The sequence below is a fragment of the Phocoena phocoena genome, chromosome 19 (genome assembly GCF_963924675.1).
Source record: "Phocoena phocoena chromosome 19, mPhoPho1.1, whole genome shotgun sequence".
NCBI lineage: Eukaryota > Metazoa > Chordata > Mammalia > Artiodactyla > Phocoenidae > Phocoena > Phocoena phocoena.
Window position 1 is genome coordinate 7,392,066 of NC_089237.1, and position 19,805 is coordinate 7,411,870.

Consider the following 19,805-nt stretch of genomic DNA (forward strand, 5'->3'; position numbering starts at 1 on the left):
CCCTGACTGAGATAAACCCTCTGACAAAGGAATAAAGAGCTTTCTGGGGATTCTGACCACTAGGCAGCCCCCACCCCTGTTTATTTCCATTGTTTCCTTTTGATTGAAAACACCCCCTTTGATCCATCTTCATCGTTTGTATGTTTCAGTTGTTCTTGGAAAACCTGATTTGACCCAAGGGCAGGTGTTCCTGATGGCTCGCTCTGGACTCTGAAACACTGATTTCATTTGGGAGACCTGTTTACTCTCAGTGTTTGAATCCCATCTAGCATGTTACATAAAATTTGTTCAGAAGAACGTCTGCCTCTGACCTTTGACCCTCCCTCCCATTTCCTGGCCAGATGTTACAAGACTGGGGGGAAGGTGGCACCTTAAAGGGGACACTGTCACCCAAAGTCTGTCCTCTGATCTGCTGGCCAAAAAAACTTACTTGTATCAGAGGAACCAGAGCCAACTGTCACACAGGACTGAGGTGTCATGATAGAATTCTCAGTAATAGCCCCCACGGGGACAAATTATCCAGTGGTGGGAATACCACCTGTGCCAGCTGAGTGCCCAGTGACCTAGGCAAGCTGTTTGTCCAGGTCATGGCGAGACCGGGCCCACCACTGAGGACAGGTGTCCCAGAGGCAGCTCTTCTCTCCCAGAGTCCGTGTTTGTCCCCGCGCTCAATTCTTAGCCCTTGGGCCCTCCCTGCTGGACCCAGTCTTTCTTCATGCAGTGAAGGTCTGTGTGCTTCATGCAGCTCTGGCCTCTCCGCTGCAGTTAAAGACTGGTTTCCTGATGGGACTTGGATCCATATCTCCCAAGCTAATATCTACAGTCTCTGAAAATGTTTGCTCTCAGCAGACGGCTCACGCTTTCACTCATTCTGGGAGGTTCTTTTTGTTGTTCCCAGGGGGTTAACCTATCTCCTGATTTGGGCCCCCTTTGCCCTTCTGCTACATTAGTGATAACAGCTTCTGTAATATTGATAACACTAATATCAAGCTTGTGGTAAACCCTGGTATCAGGGCTGAGATGCAGCCTGCAGGACAGCACTGGTTGTTCACTACCAGTGCCTGTTCTGATTGGTCAGTGCTCTGGACTTCTGTTTTAAAGGCACCAGACTTTGCACACGTGGTTTCATTAAATCCTTACAAGCCTATTGGGTAGACACTGGTTTTACTCCCATTTTACAGATGAGGAAAAGAAGCACAAATGGGTTAAGGAACTCATCCAAGCAGGACAGCTGGGCCTTGAACCTGGGTCTGTCTGACACTGAGATGGTTGTACTGCAACCACCCTGTCCCCAGGAGCACTCTGACCTGCCGCAGCCTCTGCTCTGCCAGCCTCTGCTTACTGAAGTATTAAAATCCAAAGCTCAGCCTCATAGCAAGGAACAGGAGGGGCAGCTGCTCTCCTGGACCCCTGGAGCCCCAGTTCCTACATGGAACCCTCCCAACTTGGAAGCCAGGCCAGTAACCAAAGCTCCTGGGAACCTGACTGATTCTTTGCCACCCATGCCAGAAGCAGATCCAGCCAGATGCGCTGTGGGGCTGCCAGGGCCTTGGGTTGGCCAGCAAACACGCCTGGAGTCTGTGCTGTGTGCCAGGCACGACTCCAGAGGCAGACCAGTCTCAGGTCTTGCCTTTGGAGCACCGGGAGCTTCTTGTCCATCCCCGGCCTCAGATGCCCCGCTAAGAGGCGCCAGCTGCAGGCCTCGTCTTTATTTGGTACCCCCACTGTGTCCCTGAAGTTCCTGCCCTCTAGGCTGACGACCACCCTGCTGATGGCTGGGCAGGGAGCAAATCCAGACTCACAAGTTGCAGCTGCGGCTGTCTCTCCCTGCACCTCGCCCTAGGCACAGCAGCTGGCAGGTCTCCAGCCCACCGTGGGTGGGCAGGAGGACTGAGGCTGGTCAAAGGCAGGGCACTGAGGAGGGAGAGGCCCTCGGACTGTCACAGGACCCTCAGGTTCATGAAGGCTGGGCCTTGGACCCAACCCCATCCCGTCCCCTCTGCTGATGCTCTTGGCTCAATGACAGGCGGTGAGGCGCTTATGGGAAAGGTCCTGGAGCCTAGTGTGTCCGACAGAGAGGGTGGGAAGGGAGTAGAGGTTAACAGAGCCTGGGCACCATCTCCCTGCGGACGTGTGCAGTCCCTCACATACCCCTCAGCCAGAGGCGGCCAGCCAGAAGCCTGCAGCCCACCAGCCTCCCTTCCCCAGAGCCCTTCTTGCCACCAGTACTGGTGAATTGGAGATGGCCTTCTTCCTTTCAGCCCACTCTCCCTTCCACTGTGTATATTCCCAGAACTGCAGCTCCCTGAAGGGGGGCTGGTAGCTGCCAGAGAGAAGACCCCAGACCCTGACTGCCCAACCACACCCCTCTGTGCCCCTTTCCAGACCCCATGTGGCCTTTTAGCTCCTCCAAGAGTCACGGCCTCACTGAAGAGCTGCCCCGCCGCCCCCCGCCTTGCTTCCCTAGCTGGGGTGTAGGGGGGTGTCTGCGGAACCTCTTAGCTTCTTTCTCAGGAAGGGCAATGGGGTGGGTGGGATGGGGGTGGAGGGTCCCTGGCTGGACACTGGACATAGTGCTCAGGTGAGGACACCAGGACAGGCTGGGGACACGTCACACACACGTCCCATGACTCTGCTTGGAACAATGCTGATTGTCGGGGTGGGATTCCCTCACTGCTAGGGGCAGCTGGGCAGTAGGCAGAACAGGGAGCTGGCACCTCTCCACCCACCCCAGGAGGGAGGACAGCAGCCTCTGATCCCTGCTCACAGCACACCCTCTGTGAATATGCACAAAGCTGTCCCAGCTGCACCCACCCACCTCGGCCCACAGCCTTGCTCATCCCCCAGACCTGCCGACCCAAAGGGGTCAGGGGGCCAAAAGGCCGGCCACCTGGCCAAGGACATCAGCCTTCTCTCTGAGCAGGCTGCAGGGATTTGGGTTAGCAACCTGGGCAAGGATCAGTTCTTCCTTCCTTCCTTCCTCCAGGCTTGCCTTCAGGAAGGCAGGTGGAAGGCTGCCTGCTTGTGCTGGAGTTGCTGGCCAGAAGCCAGGCCCAGCTCAATGGAATGGTCTGGGCTGGTGACACCCCTGAGGAACGCCTACAGAGGCAGGTGTGACCGCCAATGGGTTGAGGGAAGGAAGAGACTGTGGAGCTCATAGCACATTGAGCTCAGCTGTGCTCTTACATCAGCGCCCAAGGTGGGGCCCAGGGAAATACGCTGTGGCTGTGACTGCCGTGGTGAGGTGACTGTGAAGGGATGGGGAGGTAGGGGTGAGGACTGGATGCCCAGGGTGGAGGCTCAAGGCTCTTGGGCCTAGCCTACCCAGTGAGACGACCACTACAGAAGGTGTGCTGAAAACTACACCTCCCCCTTCTCCGTGGCAGGGTAGGTTGGCCACAGGCCTGAGGAACTAATCCCTGACCTTCTGCTGTTGCTCCCATAGGCAGGCTGGCCCTTGCCTGCAGAAACTTAAGGGCAAGCCCTGGAGTTTCCTGCTGATCCAATGGCAGAGAGCTGACTAGACTGTGTCCACCCTCTGCAGCCCAACCTGAAGTGTTCCAGAAGGGGCCGCTTTCCTACTGAGGCAGAGCCCAGCCCCAACACCTGACACCAAGCAAGGAACAGTGCTTGCAAGGAACCAGGGAGGGGGAGCCCCCGGACACAACGATCAGGGAGAGCTGAGGAATGCACTCCCCCCCCCCCACCCCAAACTACCAGCTGAGTCAGAAGGCAAGGCTTCCTGGACATTCCCCCACGAAACTTTGTGAAAGAAAAACATGATCATCCGAATGAAGAACATTAACAAGATGAGAACGTCTCAACTTTAAAAACTTTATTTTTGTCTCACCCATCAACAGCACAGGTTGCCTTCATCAGCTCCAATTTTTGCTTTTCTCCTCAGACTCTGTTCTACCATCTTAACCCATGGATATTATAACATGTGGGCAGTTCCCTAGAACCAGAAAATATTTCTGCCTGTCGGCTTAAAAATTAAAAGTATGGAAGTGTAAGGTGCACTGTTTTAGCAGATTCCAAGCTGCCCAGTAAAACCCTACCTTGGGATGCAGACTTCGTGAGAAAGTCTGTCACCTACTCTAGCTCGAGTGGTAACTCAAGGAGATGCATCACCATAGCCGTTTCTCTACCTGTGTTTGTAACTCCCACCCCACACCACATTCCACTGGCTAGGATTTCAATGTCCTTCACGAGAACAATGCAAGTGAGTTGTCAGAATTGGTTCCAGAGCTCATTACGATCGACCTTCTAGGAAACCAGCTCATTATACTGCATCAGATTTCGACACCTCATAAAAAGCTCACTAAACTACCAAGATTCCCAATCCTAATCTGCCTTGCCTCTTTCCAATCCTAAACCCTAAACCCTAAATTTGAAACTAGTCCGAACTTAAAAAAACACCCACCAAACTGTTTTATCGTGGCATAGAGACTTCCTACAGCTACTGACTTCAAATTATACAGAATTCTTTTGTCTGATAGGTGTGGTTCTTGTGCCCATGTCCCGCTGACATACTGTGCTTCACTGGTGGCCATCATTGGTCAAGAACACTAGTGTCATACTGAAAAGGCGGCTTAGACTAAAGATTCTATACCTGTGGGCTTGTCTTAAAATAACTCACTTTATGAAGAGATCTATAAACGTGCTTCACAAACAGGTTCAGGAACAGACGCCAAATTTGAGTCCTGGAATTCCAAAGAAATTTACTTTCCTTCACAACAGAGGGGCAGGGGGGAGAATCATATTAATACAATCTTAAGCCCACACTGCATATACAGCTGTCATGGCATTTTTATAGAGCAGAGAGCTGTTGACATGCTTTGTAGAAATATTTCTGCAAATAAATGCTTCCTTTGTCTACCAAGCAAAACCTGAAATAAACTTAAAAGGACCTAGATAAAAGATGTATTAAGCTTTCAACATTCAATTTAGGTTTTTGACACTTAGTTGGATAAACAAGTTTATTTGTAAGTTTAGTCAACATACATAATTGACCTAAAAACTTCAATAGAAGAATAAGTTTGAAAACCACTTGGAAAGCATCTCTATGAAGTGATTTTTCCCAGGACCTTATACCAGATGACACCATTTTAACTGGCAGGTTCCATGAGCTGAAGCTGTGTGTCCCTCCCCCACAGCAAGTTCACCCTAAGGGTTACTGTAATACAAACTCCACAAGGAAAAGAAGTTCGGTATTGTTCCCTCCTCGTAGAGGAAAACGCAACCTAGTTATGAGACCAACCACAACACAAAGAAAAGCTGCACTAACTACTGTATTAGTAACAGATGATGCTGGTGTGAATAACTTGTATTATATTCTAGAGCCCTTATAAATAAATCCCCCCGTTAGCGTCTGCGTTATCAGCTAGAGGATTAGTTAACATGTGGTAGAATGAGGACTTATGCAAGGTATAATGCGCAAAGCATCTTACTACGTATGAAAAACAAGTGCAGTCTAGTTAGGAGAAAACCAACCGGACTCTATGTTACACACACCTTAATGACAAGACTCCCCACCACGTGTGAATGTAAAACATTTAATTTAAAAATGTTGACACTACAATATATAAAATAGCTATTATAAATGCACATAGTGTATTCTATAGCTGCCAGGTTTACTTTTTTTTTTTTTTAATAAGGAAACTGTAAGTTACACTGTGGTTAAGACTTGTATCTTCACCCTTGAAAAAGCCCACATTCTATCACAGTGATGTATGGTCAGACTTAACAGCCCCAATTGTTAAACACTTGGATCAAGTCATAACCAGTTTTATTGCAAAAGGACCCTGTACACATTTATCAATTCTAGTACCTTAATAGCTACCCAACAAGTCATTAACATACAGAAACATGCATCATGAGAAGCAAGAAGTATCACCCATCCCTTCTGCATATTAGCAACTTGTCACTCCTGAGCAACAGTGCTCACACCACTGAGGTCTGTGAACAGTCAGTCACTTTTCGCATTCATCCTGAGTGAAAGATGGAATGACTTAAGTACAAATGCAACATATTATAAACAATTTCTTACAAAAAAAGTCACAAATTAAACCAAAGTATTTTACAGAATTTACTACAAAACACCATAAAAACTGCCTTCCCTTAAGCTCTCTCTCCCCGTATCCGGCGAGCCAACTGGATGTCTTTGGGCATGATGGTGACTCTCTTAGCGTGGATGGCACACAGATTAGTATCTTCAAATAAACCCACCAGGTACGCTTCACTAGCCTCCTGTTGAGGACAAGAGCCACACTATTAACTCTCTCCGAGGAGACCCGCGCGCAAGCCCTCCGCCCCTGCTACACGCAGCCTCGGCCACTCACCTGAAGCGCACCAATGGCGGCACTCTGGAACCTCAAGTCGGTTTTGAAATCCTGGGCGATCTCCCTCACCAACCTCTGGAAAGGCAGCTTCCGGATCAGAAGCTCGGTGGATTTCTGGTAACGACGGATTTCTCGAAGCGCAACGGTCCCGGGCCTGAAGCGAAGAGAAGGGCGTAAAGGGACACCGGTTAACCGAGAGCGCGGATCAAGCAGCAGGAAGCGTCCCGCTCGCGGCGCGCCGCCGAGTCATTGTTTTCCTGCCGCGCTGCCTACCTGTAGCGATGAGGTTTTTTCACCCCGCCGGTAGAGGGGGCGCTTTTCCTGGCCGCTTTAGTGGCCAGCTGTTTGCGGGGCGCTTTGCCACCCGTTGACTTACGAGCAGTCTGCTTGGTTCGGGCCATTTTCTTTCACCTGCGGAACAAATCCCTGACTCCGGGGCCGCGGCGCTCGCCTCCCGGGCTGCGGCGGGCGGGACGCCCGGCGCCCCTACCCTCCCGCCTCCTCCCATCCCAAGGCGGGCGGCAGATGGCCGAGGGCTGCCGCCTCCTCCCCCTCCCCTAATGACTCAGGCTGCAAGTAGCAGCAGCCTCCCCCGGGAGGGGGAGTGCGGGGAGGAGTCACTTCCCCTCCTCGACGGGCGGAGGCCCGGCTGCCCGGAACCCGGCGTCGGGACCTCTGAATCACCAGCGGGAAAGAGGCGGAGACATGGTTCCGGAACGAAGCCCCAAGGGAAAACCACCCGTCCCCACGCCGGCGCCAGCAAGCAGCCTGGGCAGCCCGCAGCAGCCGGCACTCGGCTCTCAACGGCCGCTGCCCGCGACATCAACGGCTGACAGGGCCTCGTGTCACGCGTAAACCCAAGAACACTTACCCAATGCCTAAGTTCTACGCCGCTTCCCCGACAGCCGCGCCGCTCCTGCTGCCCAATGAAGAGCCGCAGTCGCCGAACTAACGGAAGAAGCTCCTCCGACTAACGACCAAACCGCTCTGCGTTCCAGGCCCCCCCTATGCCTCCGTTTTTATACTCACGCTTCACGCTGCGTCTCTGCGTAATAAGACCTTAATTTGCATACACCAACGACTTTTTCTATTGGCTGACGCTTTCGCCGACGCGCTGACATCCCCCGACACAAAGGCCGTGCTTCGGCCCCGTTCGCTGATTGGCGGACATCTAGACTACTGATTGGCTGTTAAAGTGGCCTAATGATTGGATAAATGGAAAGCGGAATGGACGAATCAGAGTTTAGCACTAAGCGGCTCTTCTGATTGGATAAAATGGAGCTATGTTTGGATCCTTCCCTTGGTTTCAAAGCTCTACAATAGAAAGTCAATGCAAATGAATTGCACTGGTCCCTATCAGGACTTAAAAGAGTCGGGACGGGAAGGAGCCTAACCTTATTTGCATCAAGCTAATACAATGCAGGAGGAGGAGAGGTTTCTTTAACGAAAATTTTGTAAATATTTTCCAATATATAAAAAAAATGTATTCCCTGGGATTACTTTTCAATGAAAAGGGAGTTCTTTTGTTTGGTGGGGAGGGGTAAATAATAGATACAAAAAACAAGTGTCGATAAATTATTTTAGAAGTACTGTTTTGTATGTTATTAGACCATCACAAAATACTTTGTGATTTCAAAATGCTTAAACAAGAAGTAACCCACTAAGCAACATATTTTTAAAATTATGTAATTCAACTGAACTAAATGACTACAGCCAGAATGGGAATAGTCCGTTCTAAAACTGTATTTGCATGTCCATAAAGAGCAAACAAAAGACAACTAAATTAAATACGTTCACTTGTATTTAATGGTATATCCTGGAATGTGTTACTTGTGAAGAAACAGGACAAATGTATAAAAATGGTAATCCCTACCTTTGCCTAAATGTCTTGAGTGGATTTTAATATTTAGTTTTTCAGGTGACTCAGTTATATAAAATATCAAAGCAGGCTTAAGGTTAAGACCCGCCAAACAAAGCCCAGAAAATTGAAACAGAGCCTTGGGCATTCTACTCCGCAGTTCTTACTCTGGGTTCACCGAACTGATTTATTTATTCGTTGGCCGTGTCGTGCGGCATGTGGGATCTCAGGCTCCCGGTCAGGGATGGAACCCGCGCCCCCTGCGGTGGAAGTGCGGAGCCCTAACCACTGGAGGGCCAGGGAAGTCCCTCACCGAATATTTTAAATTATTAAAATAAAAAAGCAGCAAAACCAGGTACATATAGATTTCAACTCAGAGAATTATTATAAATACAAATACCTCAAAAATTTACTCCTGACACCAGAGTTCCCCCTCTCACCATCAATAGTGAGAAAAAAAAATGCAGTTTGAAAAAGCAGCTATGGCAAAAAACACCTTTGACCCAACCTCTATTTCCAAATTCCTCTCGTTATTTCAGCCCTCTCAATCATAACACGCACAGTATGTATTTAATTATTATATATCTAAACTTTTATGTGATCATTCAATCAACTTTAGTTTTCTGCCTTCTGCTCAAAGTTTAGGGTAGGGGAAAAATTAAGCTGTTTCATTCATGCCAGACTGAGAAGACAAACCAAGATGCCCTGTTCTCAGAACCTGGGTAAAGCCGAGAAACAGGGCGCTGGTTACATCTCACATAAGAGGCTGTCAAATGTCCTGGGATGTAACAAGAAAAATACCCTGTCATCTTTTTTTGACTGCTCAGATGGCCTGGAGAAAGAATGGACTCCTGAATTAACACCCATTTTGTGTTCCAAGGCTTTTCTAGGAGATCCAGAACCCTGTCTGTCCCATGCTTTCTACGGGAGAAATAGTCTAGTTATCTGCCGCGCCCCCCATCCCCGTCCCCAGTTTTGCTAATTACTACAGAGGAACTAAAACTGCTCCAGGAGAAACTAGGTATGAATTTACATGCGTTCATCCATTTAAGGATGATTAGTGGAAACAGTTTGTCCCTCTTACTTAGCCGTCTTATCGCTATGTTCTTCTTTTTCCTAAGTGGACGCAGGGAAGGAAAAGCAACACAGGAAATAGGGAACAACTGAAAATGTTAATACAGTCAAAACAATGCAAAACATGATGCAGCATGTAGGCTACTGTCCTAGTTCCTGTTCTGTCAGACTTGCTGAGTAACTTCGCACAAGTTACTTAACCTCTCTGAGTTTTGGTTTCCTCTTCTGTAAATTAAGCAGTTTGGATGGTATCATCTCCCAATTCTACCAGTACACACTTATTCTGAAGCTCATGGTATACCCTTATTTAAAATCTAGCACTCTTGGGCTTCCCTGGTGGCGCAGTGGTTGAGAGTCCGCCTGCCGATGCAGGGGACACGGGTTCGTGCCCCGGTCTGGGAGGATCCCACATGCCGCGGAGCGGCTGGGCCCGTGAGCCATGGCCGCTGAGCCTGCGCGTCCGGAGCCTGTCCTCCACAACGGGAGAGGCCACAGCAGTGAGAGGCCCGCGTAACGCATAAAAAAATAAAATAAAATAAAATAAAAAAAAATAAAATCTAGCACTCTTAACTATATTTCTTCATTCAAATCACACTTGGGTATTTTGGGGATAACATATATGCCAATTATTTGGCTTTAATAATAGGAGTAAAACAATACACAACTTTTTTATCCTTTTGGAATTTTTCATCTTCAAATGCCCCTAGTGGTTAAACAACTGATTTGACATGTTTAAGAAATACCAGTTTCTCAACTTTGTAGGCTGACAATTTGGATTCTGATGTGAAGTTACTCATAACAAAATAAAATAGATATATACCAGTCTTAAACATTAACAATTTTCCATTCACCCCACCCTGCTTCACCGGTAAGGTTATTCGTTATTCGGAATGTGTTTCTTTAATGAGATTAACATTAGTTAACGTTATCTAATAAAATGTAAATTAGTCTGTAAAACAATGGTTTTAAATAGATTCAATATGGAAAACAAAGTTAAATAACAAGTGTTAAAATATCTATGAAGAACTTCGCCCAACTGGCGGGAAGCAGGGAGGAGACATTTTCACCAGTAGAAGCGCTGGCATCCGCAGCAGGGAACTGGAGTGGATTATAAATCGCACTCCCTACTCAAACCCAGGCCCTTCCTCTGGACACTGTGATGCTTCTCGACGCCCCTGCAACTTGCCAGTGTACCTGAGACTATGCTAGACGGAGATTAAATTCGTCCTTGGCCCTTAATGTACTGGAAACAAGTTGGTCAAGCCAGGTGTCGAGTTGAGAAGGGACCCAAGTCGTGGAGTTCCAGGTTTCAGGGCTGGTAAAGGTTTACGGAGCGCCTCAGCAAAGGCGCAGGAACAGAGTATTGTGTAGTGTAGCTCTTCGTTAGCAAAGGTTTCTTAAGCTGACTTCCAACGGGCAGACTTTCCTTTACGCCTCTCAGCTTGGTCCCTCTACAGGAATGAGGATGTTGGCGGACTCCAGGTGCCTGAAGCTCAAAGGCCCACTGCTCAGGGCCGGCATCAGAACCGAGCCCAGGGTGTGCTAAGTATGGAGGCGAGGTAATTGTTACACTGTTGGCAGTGCAATTACACTTGGAACCGTTTCCCAGCAGTCGTTAGGCCCTCCCTGGCTCTGGGCCTCTTCTACTCCAGGGGCTCCAATTTCAGGAAAAGGCTCCCGACTACGAACCTGGAAAGACGCAGTTAAGAAGAAACGCAGCCGGACTGCAATCCCCAGAAACCGTCGCGGGCCCTCAGCATCCGGGACACCGTCTGCAAGGATCCCTGGGTATTGTGGTCCGTTCCTTCGGCAGCAACCCTCTGCTGACGGTAAAATTCCAGCCGAACCTGGGACCACAACTCCCAGCAACCATTGCTGCCGTGCGGGGGGTCTTCACGTTCTCGTGGCGCGGCGCAGGCGCACTGGGGCCTCGGCGCGGACCGCGCAGACTGAATAATAAAAGGGGAGCGGCGAAGAGGCAGGAAGACAGGACCATGTCGAAGGGCCCAGGGCCCGGCGGCTCCGCAGCTTCCTCGGCGCCCCCGGCCGCCACCGCTCAGGTGCTGCAGGCACAGCCCGAGAAACCGCAGCACTACACGTACGTAGAGCCCCCCCCCGCCGCGCGCGCACGCCTGACGTCAGCGGCCAGCGTGAGTCACGCGCGCAGGGAGAGCGCGAGGCGGCCTCTCCCTCCCCCCTTCTTCCTCCGGCCCGGCCCAGACCGGTTCCAACCTGTTGGGGCCGGTCCCAACTGCCTCCAACTGCCACCAACCTTTGGTCGGCCGAGGGGCGGGAAACCGGGTCCCCGCCGCCGAGTGGGGAAGGCGGGAGCTTGGGATGCGGAGTGCACACATCTTAGGCCGGGCCTTCGAGGCCTAACTGTTCTTCAGACCATAAAACCACACTCCCAGGCACTTTAGGGGCGATAAGAAGTCTAAGACGCTACCAGAATGAGTTCCTAAGGGGCCAGCCCTAGACCCGCTTATAAATGACCGATAGCGTGAAGTCTTGTCAGGCGACCCATGTAGTGTGCACAGGGGGCCTTTTGTGTCCGTGAGGTCCGTGTGTTGTCCACAGAGGTCACTCTTGCTTGAATTCACTTAAACAGTTGACCGAGCCCTAGTCAGGGATCCCAAGGGTGATGGGGTCCGAATGTGTCCCCAGGCCCAAGCCAAATGTGGCATCAGAGGGAGCCCCAAATGCTGATGCTACGAGAGTCCAGTAAGATGGGAAGCCTCTTCCTGGGAATCTGCTTGTGTCTAAATGTAGGTCCTTGTCGTCTTTTTATAATATTGCCTCTCAAGGCGCTTCAAGCAACTGCCTAGTGCTAGATGCTTTGGGAGAAAGAGAAAAAGAGGCAGGCCCTCCTGTTAAGCACAGTGTTGGTTTCCATTTTTCCCTGATGCTCTTTGAGTGCCCCACATCCCCTTCGTCTCCCAAGTTGTGAGCAAGTTTAGAAGGATCCCCAAGTGTACCTCAGTCTTGCTGGAGATTTTGGAAGTTGGGGGTTGAACAGCCCTTAAGGGGAACACGGTAATGCTGCCTGGTGAACCAAGAGCAAGAAGCATGTGTTGGAGTAGAAGGAAGTAGACAAGAGGAGCGCTTGTTTGTCACTGATGGAAGTGAGACCCATCGGGAGACTCTTCTGGGATAAGGAACATCGATTTTAGGAAGTGTATTGGTTTCTTTGTGAGATTCTCTGTTACTGGTTGAAATCATTTGAAACTTTTTGTGGACTTAAGTCTGACTCATGTTAACTATAACTTTTCTAATATGGCCATTTGCATTGCTTTCTTACTGGAGTTCTTTCTGCAGTCCTGCCGCTGGCTTTGGTGAGATGGTCTTATCTCAGAGAATTCAGTGATCAGATGAATGGTGTGGTCAGGCAACAATAGGGTCTTGATTTGGAAATCTGCAAACTTCGCCTTATTGGAACTTATTTATAATCACTGGTTGCTCAGATCAGGTTTTTTCAGAAAAATACCGATAACATTTTGAGTAATGTGAATCTTGGTTTCAGCAACCTGTTTCTGTGTTGTGTTGTCATTGTCATTGAGTATATTATGGAGTCTATATTAGAAAGGCTTTCTAATCATGTTGGAATTGAGAGATGAAACAAGTCAACAGCTGTGTAAATGTTGATATGAGTCTTTGTCCTCTTGATGCTCATTTGTTTCAAATCTGTCTTTCCGTTCCTCGTGGGGTAAGCACAGAGGAATCAGTCTTGGCTCTTAAAGTGGCTTAGCAGCAGATGAAACGCCCAGGCCTGATTGGGTGGTTGGTGGTTGGAGGTGTTCCCATCTCTTTATTTTCTGTTATCTCTTCGTGTGTGTGTGGTGTGTGTGTGTGTGTGTGTGTGTGTGTGTGTGTGTGTGTGTGTGTGTCCAGAAATCAGAGCTAGAAGTCAGTTGTCTTTCTTGGTAGGTTTATGAGCATTCAGAAACCTTGATGATTTGGAAAGCTTCATTCAGGTCTGAGGAGCAGGGAGCATGAGGACACATGATGGCACGAGTACACTTGTTGGCTCTGAATTTATTTATTAAAGGTGAACCCATTTGTTTTCCTTGGGGGTTAGGAGACACGAACGTTTTAATTTTGATTTCAATATTTGCTATAAAATTTTGAGCTGCCGAGCATTTTTTTCATTCTCTTTTGTAGCATGAGTTTCCAGAATTCCTTCCAACCTGAATATGACCTTATCTAGTGCACTGATCCCATTGTTGAATACAGATATAGACTCCTTGTTGTTTTTTGAATGTTTGTATTTTTTTACCTGTCAAATTTTTTTTACATTTTAAAACTTTCTGATATGTTAATTTTGTGTATATTTTTGTACCTGATGTTATTTGAGATTATGTGACATGCATTAATTTTGCAGTAATCTAGAAGAGATTTGCATTAAAATTGAATCCCACTCATCATAATGTCAGTCTTGGCAAACACAGTTGAATCCATCAACAGCAAAAATTGTGTTCCTGTTGGCTTGGTTCTTGCCCTTTATTCTTATACCACAACTAAAGTCCTAGAGTTTGAGCCCTCCTTTTCCCAAACCAAGAGGATTATTCGTAACATAGTTTGAAGGATAATTATTTTGTTGGCTTTTCTTTTTTGTAAGCTGTTGAATATTCTTACTTTAAGGGAAACTTGGAATTAATCATTTCAGAAAATTGGTGTAGCGGGCACTTGTGCTAGACTTGAGGAATCCATCCCTTTTAGATAACGGTTATATCAGAATTTCTTCTGTTGTACAGTTCCAAGTATTGGATTAGCACTAAGTAAAATGATAATAAGCATGTATTAGTACTTTTCAACACAAGAACCATGTGACCTCTTGCTACGTAATTTGTCTATTTTTTTTGACAAGACTAAATTTAATACAGCTTTATTTAGAACAAGTCCATCATATTTTAGAAGAGTTTTATAAAAACAGACTGAAGAATGGGAAATTTTGGAGCAATTTACATTCTGAAATGTATCTACAAATTTAGCTAACTTTGGGCTTTCTTACTACATAACAATTATATTGTTAAAAGTGTATAGCTGAAAGGTCACAAAAAAACCTGCCATCTTTAATAAAACATCCCAGTTTTGGGACTTCCCTGGCCGTCCAGTGGTTAAGATTCTGTGCTTCCACTGCAGGGGGCACAGGTCCAACCCCCAGTGGGAACTAAGATCCCGCATGCTGCGTGGTATGGTCAAAAAAATCCCAGTATTGGGAATTCTCCGTCAGTCCATTGGTTAAGACTTGGTGCTTTCACTGCCGTGGCCCAGGTTCAATCCCTGGTCTGGGAACTGAGATTGCGCAAGCCGCGCAGCATGGCAAAAAAAAAAAATTAAGTTTTTGACCTCATTATTTTGACCCTATAAGAGGATATAAACCTCAAAGACATTAAATCATTTTTGGATTCTTTTACCTGCAATTGATTCTCAGACTTCTTAATTCTCTTGTATTAAAGGAAAATGAAATTCTAGTTTATTGACGGTTACTTGGAGGTTTCTGGCCACTGAGTGATTTCTTATAGGTAGACAGAGGATAAGTGCTTTATACTCATCTAGTCAGGTGTTTTAATTTAGGACTGTTGCCTGAGCATCTTTAAAGAAGAATAATGTAGCAGTACTTCCATAGATAAACTACTTTGAGGGAAATTTGTTAGTTTATACATTATGTAAATGTCATGAGCTTCACTTGATTGCATCTGATTGTGTTTTGGAAAATCCAGGCAATGAACAGTATTTAAATCATTATTGCAGATTGCAATAACTTTGTAAATACATTGCTAGAGCACAACTTGTTGCACAATGGAAGTCATTGGAAGCATTACTTAGCAGCCTTGGCAAGAATGAGTTAAATTACCAATAAACATTTCTGGATCTTGTTTACTTGTTTATCAAGGAGAACTAATTTCTTGCAGGACAAAAATTGAGAGCTCACTGTGGCCTTCAGGCAAGTCCACAAAATCCCCATTAATAAGTGTTAAGTGCCCATGCTAAGGGTAGACTCAATTTTAGCACCTAGTTGATATTTGCTATAATCTAAATTAATGATTAAAGTGAAGATTTGCTTAATGGTTAAGTTTTTTTGTTTTAATCCAGCTATGTTAGATACTAAAGAAGGCTTCCCCACAATCCATATGCATCTGCTTTGACTGGTGGTTTCTATCAACCTACAAAGACTGTGGCTTATTGGTGAGGGCAGCTGGACAACTCTGAGAGCAACTTAGAGAAATCCATCTTGGGCACACTCTATAAAGGAGCTCCTTCTCTGCAAATAGCACCCCAGATAAGTGCACAAAAGCAAGACACCCTCGTGGACCTACTTCCTCCCGCTTTCAACACCCTGATGCCTGAAGGTGAGGTCTCCTTCCTGTGTGTCTTAGAAGCTGTGAGCTCACTTAGGTAATGAGAGGCCTGCGACAGCCTGAGCACCGCACATCTGCAGGCTTTCCTACCAGACCTTTGCCTAAAGGTTATTTTTCTCATTAGGAGAGACTCTAGGTTAGAAGACTGATAAAAGTAAGGTTGCATTTAAAGCTACATTACTTTAAATAGAGAACTGATCTAGGGATTATTTTCTCAAGTGGGGACAATATTTGCTTAATCATAAAGTTTTTCATTTTGTTTTTTGTTTTTTTGATCCAGCTGTGCTTGATACTAAAGGAGGTTTTCCCACATATGCATCTTCTGTATTTTGAAATTACAACTATGGACAGTTATGGCTAATCATAGTAGATTGTCTTCCCTTCTTTTAACACCTTGGATGAATTTTGGGGCACATTAATGTGTTATGTGAAGATGGATGTTGAATGTAAGTTTCTCTGCCATTCTTAGCCAATATATAAAAATTACATTAGCCTAATTGCTAAAAATGCCAAGGATTTGCGTTCAGTATCTTTCTGGACAATGTAGTTTTCTTGTTTTCTTACCATATAGATACTCTATAGATTCACCCCAGCCAGCCATCTTAAAATACCTGCATGGGCAACAGAGAGATCTACGGAGAAAGTTTGGGTAAAATCATTGCATATGAAAATAGGTATGGGGTTTATTTTGGGGGGATGGAAATGTTCTGGAATCAGACCATGATGATGGTTACACAACATGATGAATATCCTAAAAACTAATGAAATGTACACTTTAAAATGGTGAATTTTTATGTTGTATAAGTTACATCTCAATTTTTTTGGACAAAAGCGTTGTTATAATCAGTGTATATGAGTCCCTCCTACTAGAGAGGCCTTAGACACATGGCCTATCAGGGCTTGGCAGCATCATTCAGCATGGGAAAGCCTGCAGTTTGTGAAGAGCTCTTGGCACCCTTTTCCCAGTCTTCTCAATGGCTTCGTCTCCGTGTATCCATTCTAGGCGAATGCCTCCATGTTGTAAGTCTGAGGAGATTCTTTTAAGAAGTGAATACTCAGCAAGTTTGAGACTCCTAGTTGTTGGTAGTTGTACTTTAAATTGTCTCTGAATTGGTAACCATCATAAAGAACAAGCACGCTTTTCCCAATACCTTCATAAAATGAATTGTGTTTACTTCCTAGGGTGGGTGGGATGTAGAAGAGGTTGCTGTTCTGCTAAAATGAATTGACTCTGTTCATCAGGTATCGTGGTGATTGTTCTGATGTTCACACGGGCATTTCTGTAAGAATAGGCCATGTGTTTTAGGCATTTAAAGTGATATCAATGGCTATAATATTTTCGTTCAAATAATCTCAACAAACTTTTAATATTTTCTCTATAAAATCCCTCAACTTTCACCCCTTTTTTCTTTGCCAGTGTGTAGAATTTGACAGCAGTATCAAGAGCTGATGAGGAGGAGAAGATGGAAAGGAGTCTAGCAACTTAAAAATCTCATAGCGTTCTGTGAGGTGACCTTTTTCCTGTTGGTGGCTCAATTTATTTAGGAGACAAAGAAGATACTAAGGCCTGTGATAGTATCGTCATGTCATATCTGAGCTTATTTTCCTCCCTTATTCTTTACATCACAGTTTGCTTTTTGTGTTCATAAGTTGACTCATTTGTTTCCTATTAGTATTTGAAACACCATATGGTCACCATAAGTCCTAACAAAATGACTTCTAATGAGGAGGGGAAGACCCATGTTCCCACCTTCCTATGCAATTTTGGCCTATTCACAACACTACCCCATTGAAGAGAGATAGTTATGCTTAGGAAGGAACAGGTTGATAAAAACATTTGGCATGGTGTTTTATGACTTAAAAATTTTAAGTAGTAGTTTTTATATCTAAGCTTTTATTAATTTTGGTAAGAACATTACTATATCGTTTTTATTTCACTTTTAGTGCTAAGAGGTGCCAAGCATCTGGTAGCCTGCCAGTTTAGGATTTGTGTAAGTCAAACAACATAAATTAGAAACTTATATTTTCTTATTTAAAACCAAACAGAACAGATTTTACTATTGAACTTTTATAATGAACACATAAAATGAATATTAAATATCCAATAGAGTACATTGAAGTTAACATTTCTGTTTTTGTTTTTAGTAACTTATTTTATTGTATTGTAATTATGGCCTGTCAAAAACTCCCAGACATACTTTCAACAGCTTCTAGAGAGCCACTTATGCTTATTTGTTACTACTCTTGTTTTTCCTGTAGCTCAGTTAAGAAAAGCATAGTTAACAGCATGGTGTTTAAGACTAGTGACTCTAGGACCAGACTGTCCGGGTTTGAAGCCCAACTCTGCCGCTTACTAGCTGTGGGACCTTGGGCAAGTGACTTCCCTCTTTGTGTGTCAGTTTCCTGATGATACCAATAATACCTGTGCCAAGGGGTAGTTATGAGGATTCAGTGAATTAATGTATATAAAGTGCTTAAAACCGTGCCTGGCACTTAGCACAGTGTAAGTACTATTCTTATCAATGTCTGAACAGTGCTCAGGTTACTGCTTTCAGCTGCACTGCTACCTCCTTCAACAGCCTGTGGGTCCGTGTTGTCTTCAGAGCACTCTCCTCTCTTCCCTGTCCATTCGAATTTCACTTCAGTCGCAGTTCTTATAGCCTCCATCAGCCTGGTTATATCTCAGACAATGAATTTGTGTTCTCAACGGAACTACTCTTTCAGGGATCAAGACTGTTGTACAGAAGTGTTCAAAATAACACATCAGTTAAAACCTTTATACTAAAATGTTTGTCAAATTGGAAGCTTTTGAGGCCAGCTATTTACAGGAAAACTTTGAACCAAAGCAAGGTGTTATCTAATTTAGGGAATGAACCAGGGTTTTCAGTACCCCTCACAGATTCTCCAAAATCAGTGACGTTGAGTCACTGATTACATGAACTTTCCTCAGTTTTACCACTTCCAGGATCCTTAGGGCAAGGAGAAAATTATAGACAGAAGGAACCAGGAACACCAACGTTGCACCGTTCATGGTTCTTGTTAGTTCTTGGGGCCGGGACATGTCACAGATATCAGCTTTTTCCCAGTGAGAATGGGCTGAAATCATTTGCTGGTGAGTGACTCCACCCCACCTTAAAGTGTTTGCTTGCTTAAGTGCCTGTGGTGCTTGTACTGTGGGTTCCTGTGTATGTAACTGTGTGCTAAGATAGTTTCATTGTATCTAGGAGGTTGGTACTGGCCCCAAGGTCTTTGGCTAAAACCCGGTTATAGGATTAAAGCCTGTCTTAAAGATTTAGACACATGCAGAAATTCACTGGATGCTTATTTTGTTTGCCTGAATAATACTATCTGGGCTTGCTTTTTCTGCCAGAGAGAGTGTTCTAAACCAGGATCACTTCAGAAGATAGCACGTTATTTTATTTATCTTTTTTTTTTTTTTTTTTTTTTTTTTTGTGGTAAGCGGGCCTCTCACCGATGTGGCCTCTCCATTGCGGAGCACAGGCTCCAGACAAGCAGGCTCAGCGGCCATGGCTCACGGGCTCAGCCGCTCCGTGGCATGTGGGATCTTCCCGGACCGGGGCACGAACCCGCATCCCCTGCATCGGCAGGTGGACTTTCAACCACTGCCCCTCCAGGGAAGCCCACGTTATCTTATCTTAAATAAAGATTTGGACAAATAATTGTCCAAATATTTACCAATAACTAATTTTAGCTTTATTTGGCGTTGTTTTTTTAAAAAGCCATTTTTTTTTGTAACTCTTACTGGTGTGGTTATTGTCATAAAGTTGTATGGTTTCTGGGTTATGTTTGGTGTCAAAACAGAATGTGTATGTATATCCTTACAAACATTGAATCCAGAACTAATAGTTTACCTAAAGCTCTTCAAAAATGAGGAAAGGTTTTTCAGAAAATTGTAAGAAATATTTATTTTTACACACATACACACACACACACACACACACACACACACACACTTGGATAAGTAATTTAGGATTCTTAATCTACTGCTTATCTGCTCTTACAGTATTCTCCTTGAAGTTAAAAAAGATTTTATTCTCAAACTTAAAAAATGAAGAATCTTTGGTAAGTCATGAACTATGAGCTCTGTGACTCAATCTCTTTATAGGAGTTATGTATGGGGAAAATAAAGTAGCCAGTAGGGTTAATATAAAT

The 19,805-nt window shown here is 45.5% G+C and overlaps 2 protein-coding genes across 2 annotated transcripts in view; one reads left to right on the forward strand and one right to left on the reverse strand.

Annotated features, from left to right (window-relative positions):
• Nucleotides 1-5,541: 5,541 nt before the first annotated feature.
• Nucleotides 5,542-7,339, reverse strand: H3-3B (H3.3 histone B). Its single transcript, XM_065896617.1, has 4 exons — nt 7,213-7,339; nt 6,615-6,752; nt 6,342-6,495; nt 5,542-6,249 (listed from the first exon to the last, which is right to left on the reverse strand). Exons 2-4 carry the CDS (start codon nt 6,740-6,742, stop codon nt 6,121-6,123), a joined length of 411 nt encoding a protein of 136 aa, XP_065752689.1. The 5' UTR covers nt 6,743-6,752; nt 7,213-7,339; the 3' UTR covers nt 5,542-6,120.
• A 3,908-nt stretch (nt 7,340-11,247) lies between these two features.
• Nucleotides 11,248-19,805, forward strand: part of UNK (unk zinc finger) — a 33,885-nt gene continuing 25,327 nt past the window's right edge. Inside the window, exon 1 of the mRNA XM_065896901.1 lies at nt 11,248-11,371. Within this exon, the coding sequence (XP_065752973.1) occupies nt 11,268-11,371 (104 nt within the window). The 5' untranslated portion in view covers nt 11,248-11,267. The remainder of the gene's footprint in view (nt 11,372-19,805) is intronic.